Source organism: Fusarium flagelliforme (assembly GCF_020744385.1).
Source record: "Fusarium flagelliforme strain FIESC 12 MPI-CAGE-AA-0113 chromosome Unknown B0J16scaffold_6, whole genome shotgun sequence".
Taxonomy (NCBI): domain Eukaryota; kingdom Fungi; phylum Ascomycota; class Sordariomycetes; order Hypocreales; family Nectriaceae; genus Fusarium; species Fusarium flagelliforme.
This window is the reverse complement of record NW_025763508.1, coordinates 1,684,080-1,703,091: the sequence shown is the minus strand read 5'-3', so window position 1 is coordinate 1,703,091 and position 19,012 is coordinate 1,684,080. Positions and strand designations below refer to the sequence as shown.

General features: G+C 48.1%; 3 protein-coding genes across 3 annotated transcripts; 2 read left to right on the top strand and 1 right to left on the bottom strand.

Annotated features, from left to right (window-relative positions):
- The first annotated feature begins 826 nt into the window (after positions 1-826).
- On the top strand, positions 827-3,151 carry B0J16DRAFT_347189 (uncharacterized protein). The gene is made up of 2 exons (XM_046128540.1): positions 827-1,270; positions 1,421-3,151. Exons 1-2 carry the CDS (start codon positions 1,026-1,028, stop codon positions 3,141-3,143), a joined length of 1,968 nt encoding a protein of 655 aa, XP_045980133.1. The 5' UTR covers positions 827-1,025; the 3' UTR covers positions 3,144-3,151.
- Positions 3,152-9,897: 6,746 nt separating this feature from the next.
- On the top strand, positions 9,898-17,013 carry B0J16DRAFT_402931 (ankyrin repeat-containing domain protein). The gene is made up of 2 exons (XM_046132689.1): positions 9,898-10,073; positions 10,643-17,013. The coding sequence occupies exons 1-2, from the start codon at positions 9,967-9,969 to the stop codon at positions 16,926-16,928; spliced, it is 6,393 nt and encodes a 2,130-aa protein (XP_045980132.1). The 5' UTR covers positions 9,898-9,966; the 3' UTR covers positions 16,929-17,013.
- Positions 17,014-18,660, bottom strand: B0J16DRAFT_173122 (uncharacterized protein). Its single transcript, XM_046122445.1, has one exon. The coding sequence runs from the start codon at positions 18,514-18,516 to the stop codon at positions 17,098-17,100; it is 1,419 nt and encodes a 472-aa protein (XP_045980131.1). The 5' UTR covers positions 18,517-18,660; the 3' UTR covers positions 17,014-17,097.
- Positions 18,661-19,012: the final 352 nt, after the last annotated feature.

The following is a 19,012-nucleotide window of genomic DNA, read 5'->3' as shown; positions in this document are numbered from 1 at the left end:
AAAAACAAAGGCTGATCCTCAGAGGCGAAAACTATCGTTATTTCTTAACGACCATGACGCCATTTCTTTCAAGCCTGGGGGTTGAAAGCTTGACACCACACAGACCCTCATGATCGTCGAGGTACGTAGTTGAAAATGGACGTTATCCGAAGTTTTGCGGAAGAGCAACTCGTGACAAGGGATGATAGATAGGCTAGACTAGAGTGACATAATGTGAAGCATTCGAGGGGTCTGCTTATTGCATTTTGTTTCTATCTCGGAGCCAATCAAGCTTAGCCGTAAGCTCATAATGTATATACATCACACCACTACGAAATCTATCTTTGTTTAAACAACACATACAACTCACATCCAAATGAACTCGACCCTTCCAACACAATAACGTCTTTCTTTGTAACAGTAACACATCGCTAATGATTCACTCACCGTAAGTAAAGCCACACTTCCCATTCAAAACACGCCATCTTCTAGAACTCCTGCACGCCCTCTTCCCGCATTCCAGTCAAAACCGCTTGCCGTCACAAGCCACCTGTTTGACTTTGTCTCTGCCGAGTGTCCCCAGAGTTTTCCAACGATCTGGATTAAACGGTCCACCTAGTTTCATCCTCCATCAAGAATCCGCTTTGTTCTAGCGCCGTTCCACATTGTATAAGGCGATGGGGAGATAGAGTTTGTAAGAGTCATCGCTTGTGACCACAAAGAAAAACGGTTATAGTTCACGTGATAATGTCTAGTCTCTAAAGCGGGTTGTGGTCGAGTTCGGTTCGACTTGTCAATGAGTGGAATGGGATGATACGCATTTTGACTTCGGAAGCGAGAGGAAACGAGTTTAAAGTCATGAGTAAATTAATGAGATGGTATCTACAATGATGAGAAATGAGACAATGATGTATCCAAAATCGTAATCGTTCTTCTACCACTAATGTACTTGGCAAGTGCCGAAGTTATCTAAATCATACTATATACATAGTGAAGCTTATTATGTTGTTATAAAGAATAAACAGCAAAGGAAGATTTTATGTTCCATGATGCATTTACAGAAGAACGGCAAAGATACCGGCAGCGGCGACAGCCATCTCGACGCCGAAGCGAGAGGCACCAGCAGTAACCTCGACGGCGGGAGCGGTGCCAGTAGGCTGGTGGTAGGGGACGGTGGCAGAAGGCTGGCTGGGAGCGGGAGCCTTGTAGCCGCTGTCGGTCTCGGCAGCAGGAGGAGCAGGGTAAGGCTTAGCGGGAGCCTCAGGCTGCTCAGGGTGAGCAGGCTGCTCGGGCTTAGCAGGAGCCTCGGGGTGCTCAGGCTTAGCAGGAGACTCGGGGTGCTCAGGCTTAGCAGGAGACTCGGGGTGCTCAGGCTGAGCGGGAGTCTCGGGGTGCTCAGGAGCGGGGTACTCGGGCTTAGCAGGAGCCTCAGGGTGCTCAGGCTTAGCAGGAGCCTCAGGGTGCTCAGGCTTAGCAGGAGCCTCAGGGTGCTCAGGCTTAGCAGGAGACTCAGGGTGCTCAGGCTTAGCAGGAGTCTCGGGGTGCTCAGGAGTGGGGTGCTCAGGCTGGCCGGGAACGACAACGGTAGGGTAAGAGGGGATCTCCTTAGTACCGGTGGCGTAGACAGTGGTGCAAGGGACGGTCTCAGTCTTGACAGATCCGTAAGGGCAGTCCTTGACCTCAGGGCCGCACTCAGTGACAGTGTAGACCTTGGTAGAGTAGGTGGTCTTGGTGGTGTAGAGAGTGCTGGTGTTGGGAGGAGCGTAACCGGTAGGCTTGGCGGGGTGACCCTCAGTGACGGGAGCGTAGCCAGTGGGCTTGGAGGGGTGCTCCTCGGTGACAGGGCAGACGGTGGTAGAGACGGGGTAAGTCTTGGTGGTGACGGATCCGTAAGGGCAGTCCTTGACGGAGGGAGGGCACTTGGTGACGGTGTAGACCTCAGTAGCGTAGACGGTCTTGGTGGTGTACTCAGGGGTGTCGGGAGCGTAACCAGTGGGCTTGGAACCGTGCTCCTCAGTCACAGGGCAGACAGTGGTAGAAACAGCAATGGTCTCAGTGACGACGTAAGGGCCATCACCACCGGCAGGGCAGTTCTTGACGTAGTCAGGGCACTTGGTGTAGGTGTTGACAGCAGTGGTGTAGACAGTCTTGGTGGTGTAAGGAGCCTCAGTGGTCTGGGTGTCAACGGGGGCAGTCTGGGTACCAGTAGGGGCAGAGTCAGTCTTGGTGTCAACAGGGGCGGTCTGGGTCTTGGTGTCGACGGGAACAGAGTCAGTGCCAGTAGGAGCAGAGTCAGTCTTGGTGTCGACAGGGACAGAGTTAGTGCCAGTAGGGACAGGGACAGAGTCGGTGCCAGTGGGAACAGAGTCGGTCTTGGTATCGACAGGGACAGAGTCGGTGCCAGTAGGAACGGAGTCGGTCTTGGTGTCGACGGGGACAGAGTCGGTACCGGTGGGGACAGGGACGGAGTCAGTGCCGGTAGGAACGGAATCGGTGCCGGTAGGGACAGAGTCAGTCTTGGTGTCGACAGGGACAGAGTCGGTGTTGGTGTCAACAGGGACGGAGGCAGAGTCAGTGCCGGTAGGAGCAGAGTCAGTGCCGGTGACGACGGGGACGGAAGCAGAGTCAGTGGCAGAACCAACGACCTCCTCAGTGGTGGTCTCGTCGCAGTCCTCCTCAGTGGTGGTGGCAGCAGCACCCTCAGTCTCGGTGGTGGTAGCAGCGGCACCCTCAGTCTCGGTGGTGGTGGCAGCGGCACCCTCAGTCTCGGTAGTAGCAGCGCCGACAGTCTCGGTGCTGGAAGCGATCTCAGCGCTGGAGGTGGCGGGAAGGACACACTCGCAAGCCTCAGCCAAGGCCTCACGGCGCAGGGCCTCAGTTGTACCCAAGCACTCAACGGGAATAATCTCGGTCTGGCAGCTCTGGTAAGCGTTGGCTTCGCAAAGGCCGGCCTGCTGCACAGCGATGTAGCAAGCGTCCTGGACGTCACAATCGCAAGGCTCGTTGTCGGAAACAGGAGCGGGAGCGGCGGCAGAAGCCAGGCCAAAGGCCATGGCCATGTAAACAGCGGTCTTCATGATGGAAAAAGATATGCAAATTCTGTAATGAACGAATGGACTGCGGTGAACTCGAAGAGTTACTTATTATCCGCTAAGACTGGTTGAAGTGAGTGACAAGAAGTAAGTGGGAAGAAGACATGGAGGTCGGAAGCGACAGTTTATATGCAAGAAAAGCCTCTGTGCTTCCTCTTCCATCCCCTCCCCTGGTTGCTTCCCCCGAGATCACTCGCGTGGGCTGTTGGGCCATTCTCGATTTGATAGTGTGTGCTTGAGCTCGCGTTAGTTTGGGGCGCTATTGATGGAGCAGGGCTACTGGACCAGTAGAGAGATGAGCAGACTTGAGCAGATGGATCTAAGCCTGAATGGAACGGTGGTAGAGTGCCGCATGGCCGGGTTGGCCGCTCTTTGCAAGTGAATCCATAGTGTTGGAAAAGCAAAAGGATGGATGAAAGAAGCCCGTGGGTCAAGACGATGAAAGTCGTTAGCCACTTGGGTAATGGCGCGCTGAACGAGATCCACTTGATAGCGCCGGGGTGGCCCCTGACCCCTGACTAAACCGTGGCTCATCTAACCGCCTTTGGCTGCGCTAGCGAGGTCGCTAAGAAGCGCTCGCCGAAGCTGCGGTGGGGCGATAACTGGGATTAAACACATTCAACAGAGCAGCTGGGCTCTTTGTCGTTTACCAAAGTTGTTTGTAGGCCTCTGTTGACATGCCAGTATGAATCGCTGTACAGTAGTTTCTTTTCAGCTGCCGCACCATTGATGCCGGTCTTGCAAACTACTGACTTCATATCCACATTCAGCTGCGTCTTCTAATCGATAACTCAGATGCGAATAACCTTCGTCCCCACGAATCTATCGTTCTATGATACACGATAGCCTCTTTCTTCGATAGGGGCAGTGAATGTTCATTTCCTGGAGAAGCTGGCTGTGCAATTTCCTTTGTCGATAGTGGTCTTGTAGCTTCATATTGTGTCTTTGTTGGTCACTTTCAGTGTAGTTCATAGCGTTTTGTTCAATTCTATTTCGGGTCCATCTTCAACGGCGGCTATGAACTGACAGTGGGAAACTAAGCAACTCAGAGCAACACTGCTAGTGAAAAGTAAAGAGGATATGTTTACCCTATGTAGCAATAATCGTCTGGGAACCACAAGTTGAAGGTTCTGACATCTCGACGGGTCGTTGATCGTCATGATTATCATCGAGAATGCAGGCGATCACTGCATTAGAAGCTCTTCGATCACGATGGTAGTTTGAGAGCCGTTGGAATCTGTAACTAAGATCCGAAGGAGCCGTTTTAGTGCGAGGCTCTGCCTTGATTTGTTTGTAGAAACCGCTCAAGTTTGTTTGCCTCTCCACCGATGTACTCTTGACTGACGTATTGTACCTCATATTTAGAAGATCCCTTTGATGTTTGTTGTAGGGTATTTTAGAGAATGCTATTATTTTGAGTGCTTGGATAATCTTGTAGTCAGTGCAGCTTTACCATGTTCAATCTGTATCAATTACTGTTTATAGAATTATTCAAGCCTCATCGCATGTTTTGGGATGAATCTGTGTCCAAAAACATCCACTGCATTACCAAACGGGTCCTACCAATGGCAACTCCGAGATGATCAACAATGAGAGTTCGGGTACCTGACAGCCTGCAGCTACTAGCGTCATTACTCTTCAGAGCACAAAACAAGAGAGAAAAAGCTATCCCACACCAAAAAGTGCAGCGCGTCATTGACATGCTTACAGAGAGGCTTGCATTAATCCAAGGGGGAGATTAAAGAAAGGACGAACTCAACCGCCACCGAAAAAAACGGGCAGCCAAAGGACTCTTTCTTGCCCTGAAAGAAATGGGAAGCGCTACTCCGTTAATTTGCATCATTCGCGCTGTGGCGTCTTCTAGAGCCCAATTGGCTTTGTTGGTCTTAACGCTCCGCCCACTTGGCACAAAGCCATCCGCCTCCACATCCATCTGCCACATGATGAAGCAATCGTCTTTTATGCATATGCACAACTGAAGGGGTAAAAGGAGTTGAGGTGGATGTGAAGGCGTTTTCTGGAAGCTGGCGCAATGGATGGCTTGAGTGGTATTTGACGCCTCTCAACCTGTTATGCGACTCTACCATGACAAGGGAACTGTATAAGGCTGGCCATTATTGACAGGACCCTGGATGGAAATGTCAAGTTTCGACATCATCCCGTCCCATTATCAAGTCGAAACATTCTGAGTGATTACCAGTCAGTGCTTTGGACCCTTCACCAGGCACATTTACAAATCCCCTCAAACTTGTATAATATCATTGGCCCATCAAGGCGCCCTAACCCTGTATCTAGAATTGTGCTTCCTCTGTGCACGCAATGCGACTCAGGTCAACACTCAACACTGACTGCTCACAATATTAATGCAAGGCACAGCTCAATGGGTCTCCAGGGCACACAAATCGGACGAGATCTGATGAATCCTTGCCTATAATCCAGACTCATGAATTCAGCTTGACTCAGCTCTGAAATCATTCGATATCCACCAGATTATTTGAACTCGCTCGTCTCCTCAACTGAAGTTGATTCAATCGTCTTAAGCCTCAAAAAGAGCCCCTCAGCTTCCCGCTCTGACACGAAACAAAACAGAGTCCTCCCGTGAAGCCGCATTCCAGTCGGATTTATCCCACATTTCCCACGAGCCAAATGAATCAATCGTACTATTTGTTATCGCTTTTCTGCAATCTGCATCCACTTTTGTGAATAATATCCTTGTCACCGGAGACGGGTCCTGTTAGCGCCATGCGCCAGTGTTGATAGTTCCATGCAGTCGTGTCACTCTCAAACCGCCCATTTCAGTATGCTTTTTTCCTTTTTGGTAGAGTTGATGTGTTGTTTGTTGGTAGTCATGATATTGAAAAGGAGATACATTCTGCCAGGGAAGTCGCTTTCGATATGAAGAGGAATCACTATTCAGTAATGAATTTCGAATTAAAACTTTGTGTATCCGCTTTACCTCTCCATCAATTATCGTATCTCGCTGGTATCCATCCAAGCTTAGACCAATTATCGTATTGTACGGTAGACCGAAAAGCAATATCATTTCCATAGTCGCTGCTTTCGCCTGCTCCGGTGCCTTGCCACAACTGGACCCCAAAAGCTAAAGCTTCTCTCAATTCATCCCAATGCCTGTTTCTTCTGTCGATCCTCCCCCTGTCTCCCTCCGCGCTCGGCTCTCGGGGCGTTGACAGGGAAGCTCTTCCCCGGTCCCCTGTCAAATGACGAGGTCGAGACCCGAACGAGGCAGAGCTGAAGACAGGGTTACAACAGTCTATCGAGCTTGGTATCTGATAGTTTTGTTTACTACTTTTCTTGGCCAAGCGTACGTCTATTTCGAGTGTTTTTGCGCTTTCCGGTGACTGTTCTGCGTTTCTGGGACGATTTCACGGGAAAGAAAATGAGGCAATTATACTAACAGTTTTGTTCAATGCGTTGGTTGGTGATGGTGTCAGTGCTTTGGGCTGAGGGTTGTTGTCAGCATCTGGAATAAAGGAGCACTGTGACCCACGAATGTTGTTTATTTGATGCTGTTCCTCCACAAATTGCTGACAGCTTCCATTTTTTGCAGCACGTCTGCCCTTGATACTTGAGTTCATACCCGTGTTTGTCATCAGTGACATTGTGCTGTACGCCAATTCTTTCGAAAGCTCAGAAGAGCAGTGACACAGCGCCAAATGCCATAACCGACCAACATCACTATGCCCTTCTCTTATTTCTGACTTCGATTCTTCCAAGCAACTTTTCCAATCCTGTATTTTCTTATTAATCCTACTTGTTTCGTCATTCTGATTCTTCCTGCCAGCCAACAGTCGTGGATGAATTCATAACAGTGTTCCTGGGGAATCACAACCAGAGGGACGAAATTCCCAAGCCAGTTTATGTCGCTTTAGTCCATTTTTCTTAGGTGAATTTATTTTCTCTGCCTACGGTCTAGTCAACTACCCCAATGCCCTTGGAGTGACGACATCACCGGAATATTATCTCAACCGTGCTGTATCAAATCCAAGCCGTGCATCAAGCATAGACGCCGTTGCCGATTATCTGTTTCAAACCCTTCCTGTCAGCCGGGTAAGCCGTTGGAAAGATCTTATATCTCAAACATTGTGCGTCCACAAAGTCATCCTTTTGTGGTTCATTGATGCAGTCCCATGGGACATTTCGGAGCATCTCCAAACAACGAAAATGAGTGACGACATCTGCCATGCTGCTTTGACTTTTTCTATTTTCCTTCTTCTTTGAACTCTAAACTTTTTGCTCTTCTATTGCGTATCAACAATTCTCAGATCGGTGACCCATCAAGGTGTAGATCCTCGTCGTTACATATTCTGGGAACCAAATCAGTACAGTTTAGATACCCAAGTTGCGAATTTCTTCTATTCCTAAAAGTAATGAGTGTATCTCTTGTACGACCACTCTATCGTAACCATTCTTCCCTTGTAAGTGTGACAGTCTCGCTTATCCCTTATGAGCAGAGCTTTTACATAGGTTTCATCGTTTCATGCCCTTTTCGTCGGGTTGCGCTTCTGGAGTGGCGACTCTTTCTGCGAGTCGCGAGTTTGTGCTGCTGTATAACTAATTGGCCTTGTTTTTCTTCTTTTTTTCCCTCTTCTTCGACTACCAGTCCGCGGCGAGTTCTCGGAAGAATGAGCACGATGAAAATATGTTTGGTCCTCCTCTGAAGTCGCTCATGGGCGTCGAGTACACGAGGCCCATGATGATAGCCAAGTAAGACTGCCACCGATACATGAAAAGTACTTAAAAGGTATTTGAATCGAATAGTTCATTAAACTTTTATTAGGAGTTACTGGGTCAAGTCGAAGTGTTCCAACTGATATGAATAGCGGCTGGAATAGCAGTTGAAGCTATAGGGTAATTCATCTTGGTGGTGTGTAATCAATATAACATTTCTGTCGGTTCTTCGAGATGCGACTGAGTTTCATCAATAAATCATAATACAGATAAATATCAACTTCAATGCGGCTTTGTCATACCGTCGAGATTCTGAGCATTGTGTTATGGATATAGTGTTCACATTTGCGGTATCTGTTGTTGTTGGATAAGTACTAAACCAGGTTCATTTTCCAAGTCATTGCTCAATTCAACTGCCCAGCCCTGCAAGGCTAGCCCTACGCACGCTCCACCGAGATGCATCAATAATCGACTGATTGACTGTCTTTTTATCCCAGCAGTAATTGAATTCAAATTTTCGCAATTAGAGATGCTCAAATTGGGAACTGTGCCAGCGCTCAAAATCGCATTTCAAACTGTTGGTTGCCTCCGGGTGGGGGCGGAGTTGTCGGGCACTGTTCCTCACGTCCCGCAACATGACCGAATATCATCTCTATCATGATAACTAATGTCCAAAGTTCCAATATTGGGCTCTGCTATGTATCATCGCTAAGGACCTTGAAGAGATCCGGAAAACTCTTATGAGCTTAGGCTAAGGTTTTGGGTTACATAGCTTGCTGTTCCCAAGACCTCGGCACGCCAAGTGTATGGGCTGTATTAAGACGGAGATAGACCTTGGCCAAGATGCAACTTTCAGGTGAGTATTTCGTTAAAGGGATAGTTTACAATTGAAAAGGATCACAGTGGGAACTTCGGTGCCCTGAATCTGGTCTGCTTCATGGCGGTCGTTGTGAGGTTGCAGCTGTCATCATGACTGTGGGGCATAGCCGAGTCAACACCTATATGTAGTTTTAGTTGAGATAGCCTAAATGTTTGAAAGATCTTGCCCTGAAACTAACCACAGAGTCTGTCTTAGAAGGCCTCCAATAGGAAATAGGGAAGTTGACTCATTGGCCAATTCAGTTGTCATGATGGCCATCACCAAGTTATAGAATAGGTGCAGATTCGATACAGCAATAGTAACATAGTCAGCGACGACGACCAAGGGCGCATAACTCGAGTCAGTGTATTGCGAAACGCTTCAATTCAATGACTGAATGTCTAAAAAGGCGCAAGATTTAACGTATAATCGACCAGATTGGGAACTCATGATATCTTAATGCTTGTATTGGGGGCTGAGCTGAGCCACTACCCTGGTAGCCTTCCATTCACAGGCTCCCTCTTGTGGCTGACAGCCCCCGAAATCATAGTTTCTGTCGCTGTAATTCTGCGCAATTGCGGGTGAAGCCAATCACTACCTCTCCGCCGAAACAGTTTTTTTCGACTTGAGGAAGCGGATAAACTCACTGAATCAGTCAATCTTCTTTTGCGGCGCAGTTTCCGGTTTGTTTGTCTCGCCACCGTCCAATCCAATTGAAGCCTTTACGGCGGCGGTCGTTGGACACCACTACCTGTTTCTCTTCCGCGATCGCGCTGGTCTCCATTATGGCATGTTTCGAAACTGGGGAGGCTTGTTATCTAGCCTATTCCACATTGCGCGTGATTTTGGGGGCCGGCTTTTTGCTCAATGGTGTTTTGAAGGGTTCTTGGTTATGGTGGTATGGATTTTTCCATTTCGAGGTGACTTGCTCCATGTCTTGACTACGACTTTGCGAAGGCTAGGATTGTTCTTGAGCCAAGTTAAATACACCTCTGTCCCTCCTGTTTAAATCCGAATATTTAATATCATCATCAGTTTATTTACCATCAAGTGAAGTCTTTGGTCTCTACCACTGCTATCAACGCCAACTTACAACGAACCAACTACTGATACTTCCAACCAATCACAACCAGTCAAACGACCAACTGACTCTACCTAACAAGAGTCCAACAAATCTACCAACATGTCTTCACCTATTGCCAACCAGTAAGTATCCATATCACGATCAACTCATTGAGAACCAACAATTAACCATGGCCCATCAGATCTTACAGCAATTATGGCAGCTACAGCAACAGCTCTGGTGGCTCAACTTACACGGGCGGCCAGGGTACTTCTAGCGGCGCCATGCTAAGTCAGTGGGCCACGACTAGAGACAGAACGGAGAACTTCCTTGTTACTGGTCAAAGGACTGGTCGCGGCGCTATGTCAGCAATCGACACGACTATCCTTAAGTTCGAGAAAGATTTTAACGGAAGGAGATGATGATGCGGTTCATTCGATATTGGCTGGGCTTGACGTTGGTTAGTGTCAAGGGTACTGTAACAGTAAGATCGTGGCGTGTGGCTGTGACATTTAGCTTGGCGTTAGGTATAGAATTGGAGTCCTCTTCGAGATGGGACGGATTTCTTTGGGCATTGTATAACAGATCTTGGGTATTTTTCTTCTTGTATCTATAGAAAAAGGCTTTCTCAATATTTCGTTACTTGTTGCTCTATTCCGTACTAGTTGTGATTAACGTGCATCCAATGAGTTCAATGGTAAGTTGTTTGTCTGCTTCACTTCCTTCCATCTCGTACGACCACCGGTACTGCTTGCCGAATATGATGTTCCATGCTGACTGCAGCCTACCTGCCTGGGTTAGTAGGTATTTCCCCTCTTGATCATCTTAAAGTCATCACATTCTTTACCTCCCTTATTCATCATCAAAGTGTCAATTGCAATGCTTCAATCTTGAACAAACCTTGATATCTGCTGGGAAGGATCAAATGCCAAACCTGACTTCTTGATATCAGCTGACCAGCATGTTTGACGAAAAGCCTCCTCATTCCCCATCGCCTGAGGGCAGTGACATTGTCGTCATTGGAAAAGACGATACCAGCAACTATAATCCCGACAATTTCTTACCCCAATCCGAAGCTACTATCGCTAGTATTCGAGAGTGGTTGCGCCCAACAGAGTATGACCACGAGAGCGGCGAGTATCACAAGCAGTTGGCCTTCCATCTTGAAGGTACCGGCGAATGGCTACACCACTCACAAAACTACCAACGTTGGCGTGAAAGCTCAGAAGATGGTCTTTTGTGGATCAAAGGTGTGCCTGGCTCTGGAAAGTCTGTTGTTGCAGCCAATATGATCCACAAGCTCTCACAAGAGGAAGTGCCTGTGCTGTACTTTTTCTTCCGCCAGATCATCGATGCTAACCATCGACCAATAAATCTGCTCAGAGACTGGCTTGACCAGATTCTCCCATATAGCCCGCCGTTACAGTCTACGCTAAAGAACTATATTGACGATGCCCGCCTTCTTGAAAAGGTGTCTATTGAGGAGCTATGGAGGCACCTCAAAACAGCCTTGGCCTCATTACCCTTAATCTATGGCGTCGTAGACGCTCTTGACGAGATGGACGATGGGAACAGTGACTTTATCACTCAGTTGGCCGAACTTGGCCACTTAAGGCCTTCATCTGTCAAAGTGCTTTTGACTAGTCGACCTACCGCAAACGTGGAGACTGCGATGAGGCATGTGAAATCCCTCGGCGTTCGGATGGAAGAGAAGCTGGTGGATGTTGATATCGCTACCTATGTCCGATTCTGTCTGGGAGAAACCTCAATTTCCGAAGGTGATCAGCGACTTATTCGAGACGCTGTGCCGGGTGGAGCCAATGGCTTATTTCTATATGCCAAGCTGGCCATGAAAGCGTTTCTGGAACCCGGAGTCAACATTCAGGATACAATCCACAAACTCCCTCTCGACCTGAATGCCATGTACATCGGCATCTTGCAAGAACACGTTCGGAGGTCGGGCATCGCAGAGAAAACGCAGGTTATGATACTACAATGGGTGACACACGCCACTCGTCCTCTTCGGCTGCTGGAACTTGCCGACATACTTGGGACAGCCATTGAGGGTAAAGACAAGCATACCTTGAAAGCAAACAAAGATCTCGTCCGGGCTGCTTGTGGCCCTCTACTTGAGGTTCTACCCGACGAAACTGTCAGTGTCGTCCATCACTCATTGACAGAGTTCCTGATTGGAACAACCAGGGCCCAGGGGCCCGGCGATTATCCAATATTGGAATCAGCAGCAACCCACTATGATCTTGCTCTTATTTGCCTGGATTACATCTTCTCCGGATGTCTCCGCGATAGACAAGTCTCCTTTTACTCTTGTGAATTGGAGCGCAGTCGCATCAACATAGACTTTCCGTTCGCAGAATACGCCATCTCTAATTGGCATGTACATACCAGGAGATGTAAATGGAACTCTTCGCCCGGGGATGCATTATTGAAACAGACTAATCGTTTAATGAGTGATATCGATACCAGAAACACCTTGTTAAAACTATCCCTGAACACTGGTTTCGGTCATCGGAGTGATGATTATCACATCGCGTCGTTGTCCGATCTTCATCTCGCGGCATTATGTGGACTTGAACCAATCATGAAGACTATTATTGAACGCTTGGGTCTGAGTGGTGAAATGTTAGACATACAGGATTCTCTTAAGAGAACCCCGTTATGGTGGACTGCCTGCAACGGTCATGCTGGCGCTGCTCGACTCCTTCTCCAACATGGAGCATCACACATAGTTCCTGATGTGTCGGAATTCCGCCCCATTCATACGGCTGTAATGAACGACCGACATGAAGTAGTTCGGCTTCTCATGGAAGAGGGAATAGCGCCAACTCTGGTGTGGTCCCTTGATATTTCTCTAGGGGACTCAACTGACAGACTCGCCGACTTGAAAGACACACTGATAGGGTCTGCATCTGCAAAAGGCTATCTCAAAAGCTTAGAAGCGATGCTTCCGTTCTGTACAACTGCGGATAAGAAGTATGCTCTTTTCGTGGCCATAGATGCAGAACAGTCTCATGTCGTCAAGAGACTTGTTTGCGAATCTGATTTCGATGTCAACGAGACCTTCCTTGATCAGACACCACTGTTCCTTGCCGCAAACAGATGTAGCATCGAGGTGATGGAGATATTGATCAATGCCGGAGCAGATGCGCGCCAAAAATGCAAAACTGATTCCGGTGCTGTCAACAAAAAAAATGCCTGGTCAACAGTGCTGGTCGAATTTTGTCGTGCTCGATGTGATTATCTGACCCGCGAATACGATCGCCATTTTCTTGCTACAGACTTAAATTTGTCCAACTTCAAACATATGTTGAAACTCTTGATCGACGCAGGCGCTGACCTTAATGAGAGGGATTCAATGGGCAGATCTGCCATACACTCAGCAGGAAACTCTGAGACACTCAAATACTTACTTGGAGCAGGTGCAGATCCAACGGCTAAGCTTAGAGATGGAAGGACTGTCCTTCATTGTCTGCCACAAAATGCCGACAAAAGGTACCTTGAACTCTTGGTTGAGGTTTTGAATGCAGGTATCAATGACAGAGAGCACCTGAAAGGCAGAACATCTTTACTATTGGCCATTCGATCCCAGTCTGATCTTGCCGTGCCAATGTTGCGATACGGCTCTGACTGTACACTTACTGACTTTGAGGGTAACGGACCACTTCACTACGCCCTATTTAACTATCTTGGTCCTGGCCTCCCTCAACGTATGTTGGATGGATGTCTGTTGTCGCCCAAGGATGTCAGTGAGCTGCCAAAACTGCTAAGGGCGCTTCTGGAGGCGGGTGCTGATCCAAAACTGGTAAACCATGATGGGGAGACACCTCTTCACGTCCTTGCTGGTGTATCTTATGTAATGACCGAGGACCTTGAGTATCTCCAAGAAGCAATCCAACTGTTTCTACACCACGGCGCCGATATTGAAGCCAGAGACGCCAAGGGTCAGACCCCCTTATTCCGACTCGCAAGGAGACCGTTTAGATCCCATGAGGAAGTTACTGCTCTATTCGGGAGCTTTACCAAAGCCTCTGCAAATCTGCATTTCCGGGATACTGAAGGTCGCACACTTCTGCACGAAGCAATCTATCATATTTCCCGGGCAGCCAACCTGGACGGATCGATAACATTTTCATACCAGTATCTAGTTGATGCTGGGGTGTCGCCCTTAACTACGGACTTCAAAGGCAACACACTCTGTCATGAACTCATCCTTGCACCGGGTTGCAGGAGAGAAAAAGACTTGTCAAAAGTATTCTTGACACTCTTCGAGAAGGTAGGTGTGGAAACAAATAAGTCCAATTTCTCTGGGATCACTCCATTACATCTGATCTGCCAAATGCCCACCGGAGGCGAATATGATGTCAATAGGAAAACACAAGACTGTTTTAAATGGCTGTTGAAGCACTCGTCAGACCCTAACGCATCAGATATTCGAGGATTGAGACCCATACATTTTGCCGCTTCGACAGACTCTTACACAGTTGATCGTTTATTGCGTGCGGGCGCGGATCCTTTTGCTATAACACAGCAAGGAATGAATGCTCTCCACATCGCATCAAGATGTAAGAGAAGTAACAATATTGGCCTTTTGCTTCAGTGGATGAGCGGTTTGAGCCCCGAGGCTAGAAATACGGCTTTGAACCAGAAAGACGTATGCCAGCACACACCTCTGCATTATGCCTGCCGTTCAGGAATAGTTGAATCTGTACGGCTACTGCTAGAAGCTGGAGCCGACGTCAATCCAACTTTTGACATAACCAAGGAAGCGCATTTGGATGAGCCTTGGCTACCGCCTGTTCTCCAGTGTGCATTCTTCAGATCTGAACATGCTCTTTGGAAACGGGGGCCGCTTGACATCATACTGAGTAATGCTATGAACCCGGGCCCGTCGGTAAATCCGGTTGATGCAGCCAGGGGTAGTAACCTGATTGCCGGTGGTTACACTGTCGAAGACACCAAGAGACCTTTTGGCAAGGCTGTCCCAGAGCTCGAGTTGAAGACCTTTGATCCAGAACTTGTGATTTCTAGATTTGAGGGGATCGTCGATGCTTTAATTTCTGCAGGAGCAGTCGTGAACCAGGTTGGACATGATTCTATGCCAGTTCTTTACCGCGCCATGCTGTTCGCAGCAGATAAATTGGACTATTATGCCACAAGTCTGCTATGGGAAATCTCAGAGAAATTCACCAAGGTGGAGTTGCCAACACCTACGGACATTTCCATCAGATTAATCAAGGCTCATCGCCAGGCCGAAATCACGGTGATGAGAGACTTTTTCCTCCCGCAAGCAAAAGCGACGACTTGGGAGACGGTGGCAAGGTTGCTTTCAGACCGTCAATACTCCCTAATTGAAGAATTATACAAAGCCGGAGCCGACTTCACGACTCGCTCCAATGATGGTTGGTCGATTATGCAGAGATTTGTTCAATTTGGGTTCCACGAATTAGTTGAGAGTTGCTATTTACCGCAGGAACCGGCAATAAAAACCGAAAGCGGCCTGGATACTCTACTTATCACGGCTTGTATGCGTTCTACCTCTAACATGGAGGTAATGCGTTTTCTGGTGGAGAAGAAGGGAGCCAATGTCAACGCACGAGATCCTGATGGACTCACAGCCCTGCACTGGCTTGCTGGAGGCCAATACTGGTGGCATTATGCCCAAGCAATACCATACTTGCTTTCCAAAGGAGCGGATCTGGAAGCTCGAAGTGACAGCGGGCACACGCCGCTTCTTCATTCCTCCGCAGGTTGGGGCGCGTTTCGAGCTACCGCAATGAAGGTTCTGATAGATTATGGTGCCGATGTCAATACTGTGGGTGACAATGGAGTCGGTTGTTTGAGCTATGCAGCGCTGAACGAGACACTCGTTCAACTCTTAGTTGATCATGGAGCAGAGGTCTCTCCAATGTCAATCTTGAATGCGATCCAACAGCGACAAGCGGAGGTCTTGAGAATTCTCTTGTCCAGTAACGAACAACCAGAAATGGAAAAGTCTTGGAAGCTAACGCTGGAAGACGCAAAACAAATGGACCTGGACGCAAACCCATTGAAATTCAAGCTGATACGCGAGGGTCATCCACTGGTCGGCGCAAGCACTACGTTTACGTCGACTTTTGAGATACACGAGAAAGGCGAGTCCTTTGTCCCAGGAGAAATGATGGGGGCTCTTCTGGCTGCTGGAATCAGCCCATACGATACCTATATGTTCTGGGCTCCAGAAATGTGGCTGCCAGCCAGGTTGACTTTACCTATGGCTATAGCTACCCGGACGTGGGGCAAGAAAGAATCGGACTCCGAAGTCATCATTAATCTTCAGATGACATATCACCTCGAGGAGCCACGATTGGCAGAAAGGATGGTTATACACGAGATTTTCAGCAACGGCCTAGGTTTCTATCAGCCCATACTGGAGCTACCAAGCCTTGACCTAGAGCTCCGAGATAAATCTGGAAATCCTCTTCTCCTGGCTGCTTGCCGGCGAGGGTTTTCCAAAGCTGGAAGGAAAAGCCACATACTCGTGAAGCAGATCCTTGAAAAGGGCGCAGACCCGTTTGCAGTGGACAACTATGGTCGAAACGCAATGCATCACATGTTGGGGTCCGCAGCTCCAAATGATGAGAAATTGGACTCAATCAAGGAATTCAGAGCGAATGTATTGCGACTCATCAACAAGGCCGATGCTGAAGGATACTTCCCGCTCCATTACGGTCTTGCAGCGCTGGTACGAGGAGAAGGAAGAGCTTGTAGTGAGCCCGAATGGATAGACTACATCATCTCACAAGGCGCAAACATGCTCGTTGTAGATGCTTTCGGAAACAACGCATTGCACTACCTAGTTTCTGGCCTTTTCGGTCCTCTGTGCGAGAATGGCGCTGGTACCAAAGAGATTTTCAAGAAGTTCCTGGACATGGGTCTGGACATTAACGCACGCAACAATGGTGGCCAGACACCCATGTTCTTCTTGGCCACTACTCCGGAACGCGTGACTTTCGAGGAGATAATGAATTGGGCCGATGGTTTGGGAGTTGACTGGCGGGCCATAGACGAGCAGAAGAGAAACATCCTTCATGAGATAGCAGACAAACCAGTCGGGTTGTTTAAAGCGGTTATGAATAGAGGAGCTGATCCATTGGCGGAGGATGTAAATGGGAGAACCAGTTTAGATCTTGCAGCGGCTCATGACAATGAAGAGGTTTTGGGGCTTTTCAATAGGGATGGAAAGGAGTAAGCTGTGTACTTTGGGTGATTTACGGGGTTGGAACTGTCTAAATTGACTTGCTTTCACTTTCTCGTATTAGCTCAACTGATTAATAAGTCACGCTAAATTACTTAAGAATTATACAAGGAGTCGTCTACCCTTCCGTTCCGTTCTCATCACCCTTAAGTATTCCTCTCACTTAAGCAGTGGCTTTCTCTGCTGGACGTGGTGTATCCTCCTTGACGGCTTGGTTAAAGCTGGGCGGTGCTTCATCTTCAGCTGGAGGCTGAATCCAGGACTCGTTCCGTTGAATCTGAGACGGACCAGCTCCGCTTTCTCCTGCGGCTGGAACAGGACCAGAATGGCTCTGGTCAAGCCCCCCTATGCCGTGCTCGTCACTTGGAGCCAGCAACGTGATAGGAACTGTCCCGTACTCTTTAAACTCCTCTTCTGCTACTACCCCCTTGACTTCCCATTTCAACCTATGCGATTGTCGGATGTTGTATGTAGTGAAGGTTGGGTCAAAAGAAAGACCTAGGTCACCTGGTAACTGCGGAAAGCCGCGACTGAAATGACCAAGGCGCAAATTGATCATTTCTCCAATATCGATAGCAGACTCGCCGTCTGCACAGGGGATATACATTCCTTCCTTGATACGGGGCGAAAGAGGACCCATGACACAAAGATCATATTCATTGGTTTTGTCCTTTGTGTGAGGGGCAAATGTTCCTTCGCAGATGACCTCTGTGAGAGTGAAGATCCGGATGGAAATGTATGTTAATCTGACCTGGTGCTTTACATCTCTGAGTGCTTCGCTTGTGGCCTTTAAGTCTGGAACGATGTGTAGTTTGAACGGTATAGGATTTGGATTGTCCAGCTGGATGATGGTCGGGAGACCAACAAACATGTTGAAGACAAATGTCGGTACACTTGTTGTCTGTAGAACCTGTTTGAACTTTTGGGAGAAGGAAAGCTTGACTTCTTTCATGGTTGGGACAAGACGATAAGTGTAGATGGTCTGAGAACTCCTTGCTTGTTTGACTGCAAAGTCTGCGATGGGAGGCCCATTTTCCAAGTTTGTTACTGTGATTGGAAGCACGGCCGATGCGCCATCAGAAGCACTCTTCCCTCGCATTCTCAATGTAGCAGTCAAGTAGTACTCAACAAAGGCCTCCGTAGTTCCAGCAGTAGGATACGAGTAAGTCGAAGGCAAAATACAATCGGTTGCGCCCAGGGGCAAATAGCTCTCGTGCTGCTCCCCATTCTCCAAGTACTTTGGATTGACATACTTTGGCAGCGTAATAGCAAAAGGCCAAACCTGCTCGTCACCACCCTGTTCAATATGAAGCGGTCCCTCAAAGATCTGCTTCCAGTGGATATTTTCTGGGATAAGGTTGAAGCGGCCTCTGTAGGTGGTTCTTTTATTTCCGCCGCTGGAGACTATAAGTTTGGTCTTGGTCCTTCCACCAAGTTTTATCTGTATGGACGCGCTTGGGCTGACTGCGTGGATTTTGCGGTAGACATGGCCGATGATTGTGTCGCCTGGGGCGTATGAAACTTGATTTCCCTCAAGGCGGATGCCCAGTGCTGGGCTGTATTGAGGGACTGTTCGAGGCATGTTGAGTATCTGAGTTATGGTGAGTGATGAGAGTAGAATGAGGCTATCAGGGTATATGAGGGTCGTTATTTCATGTGTATCTCACTGCATCTCACTACTCTCATTCATCGATGTCCTACCAAATGTTCATAAAATGTATTTTTGGGGATGATGTGATTATTTATTGTCCTCATACGTTGACTCATCCTTCATGGTTTAAATGAGAGTAGTGGCTCAGCTCTTGGCACCTATGCTGGTAGCGGCTAATTGAACCAGGAACTGAGAGTAAGCAGTCAATTGTCCAATGAGCAAATCAGCTTGATACATGCCTGGCAAATAGGATATCACCTGAGGAACTTTGGAAACAGCCTTGCCATTGAATATTACCATCATCTCTCAAGTTATGTGATACACTCGCTCAGGTTCTGATAGATGATGGTCGCGTGACATCTGGACCTGCGTTGAGAGAAACTTGTACCCTTTCTCCTTAGTGTAGGGCTGTAAGCGGGAATTTAAA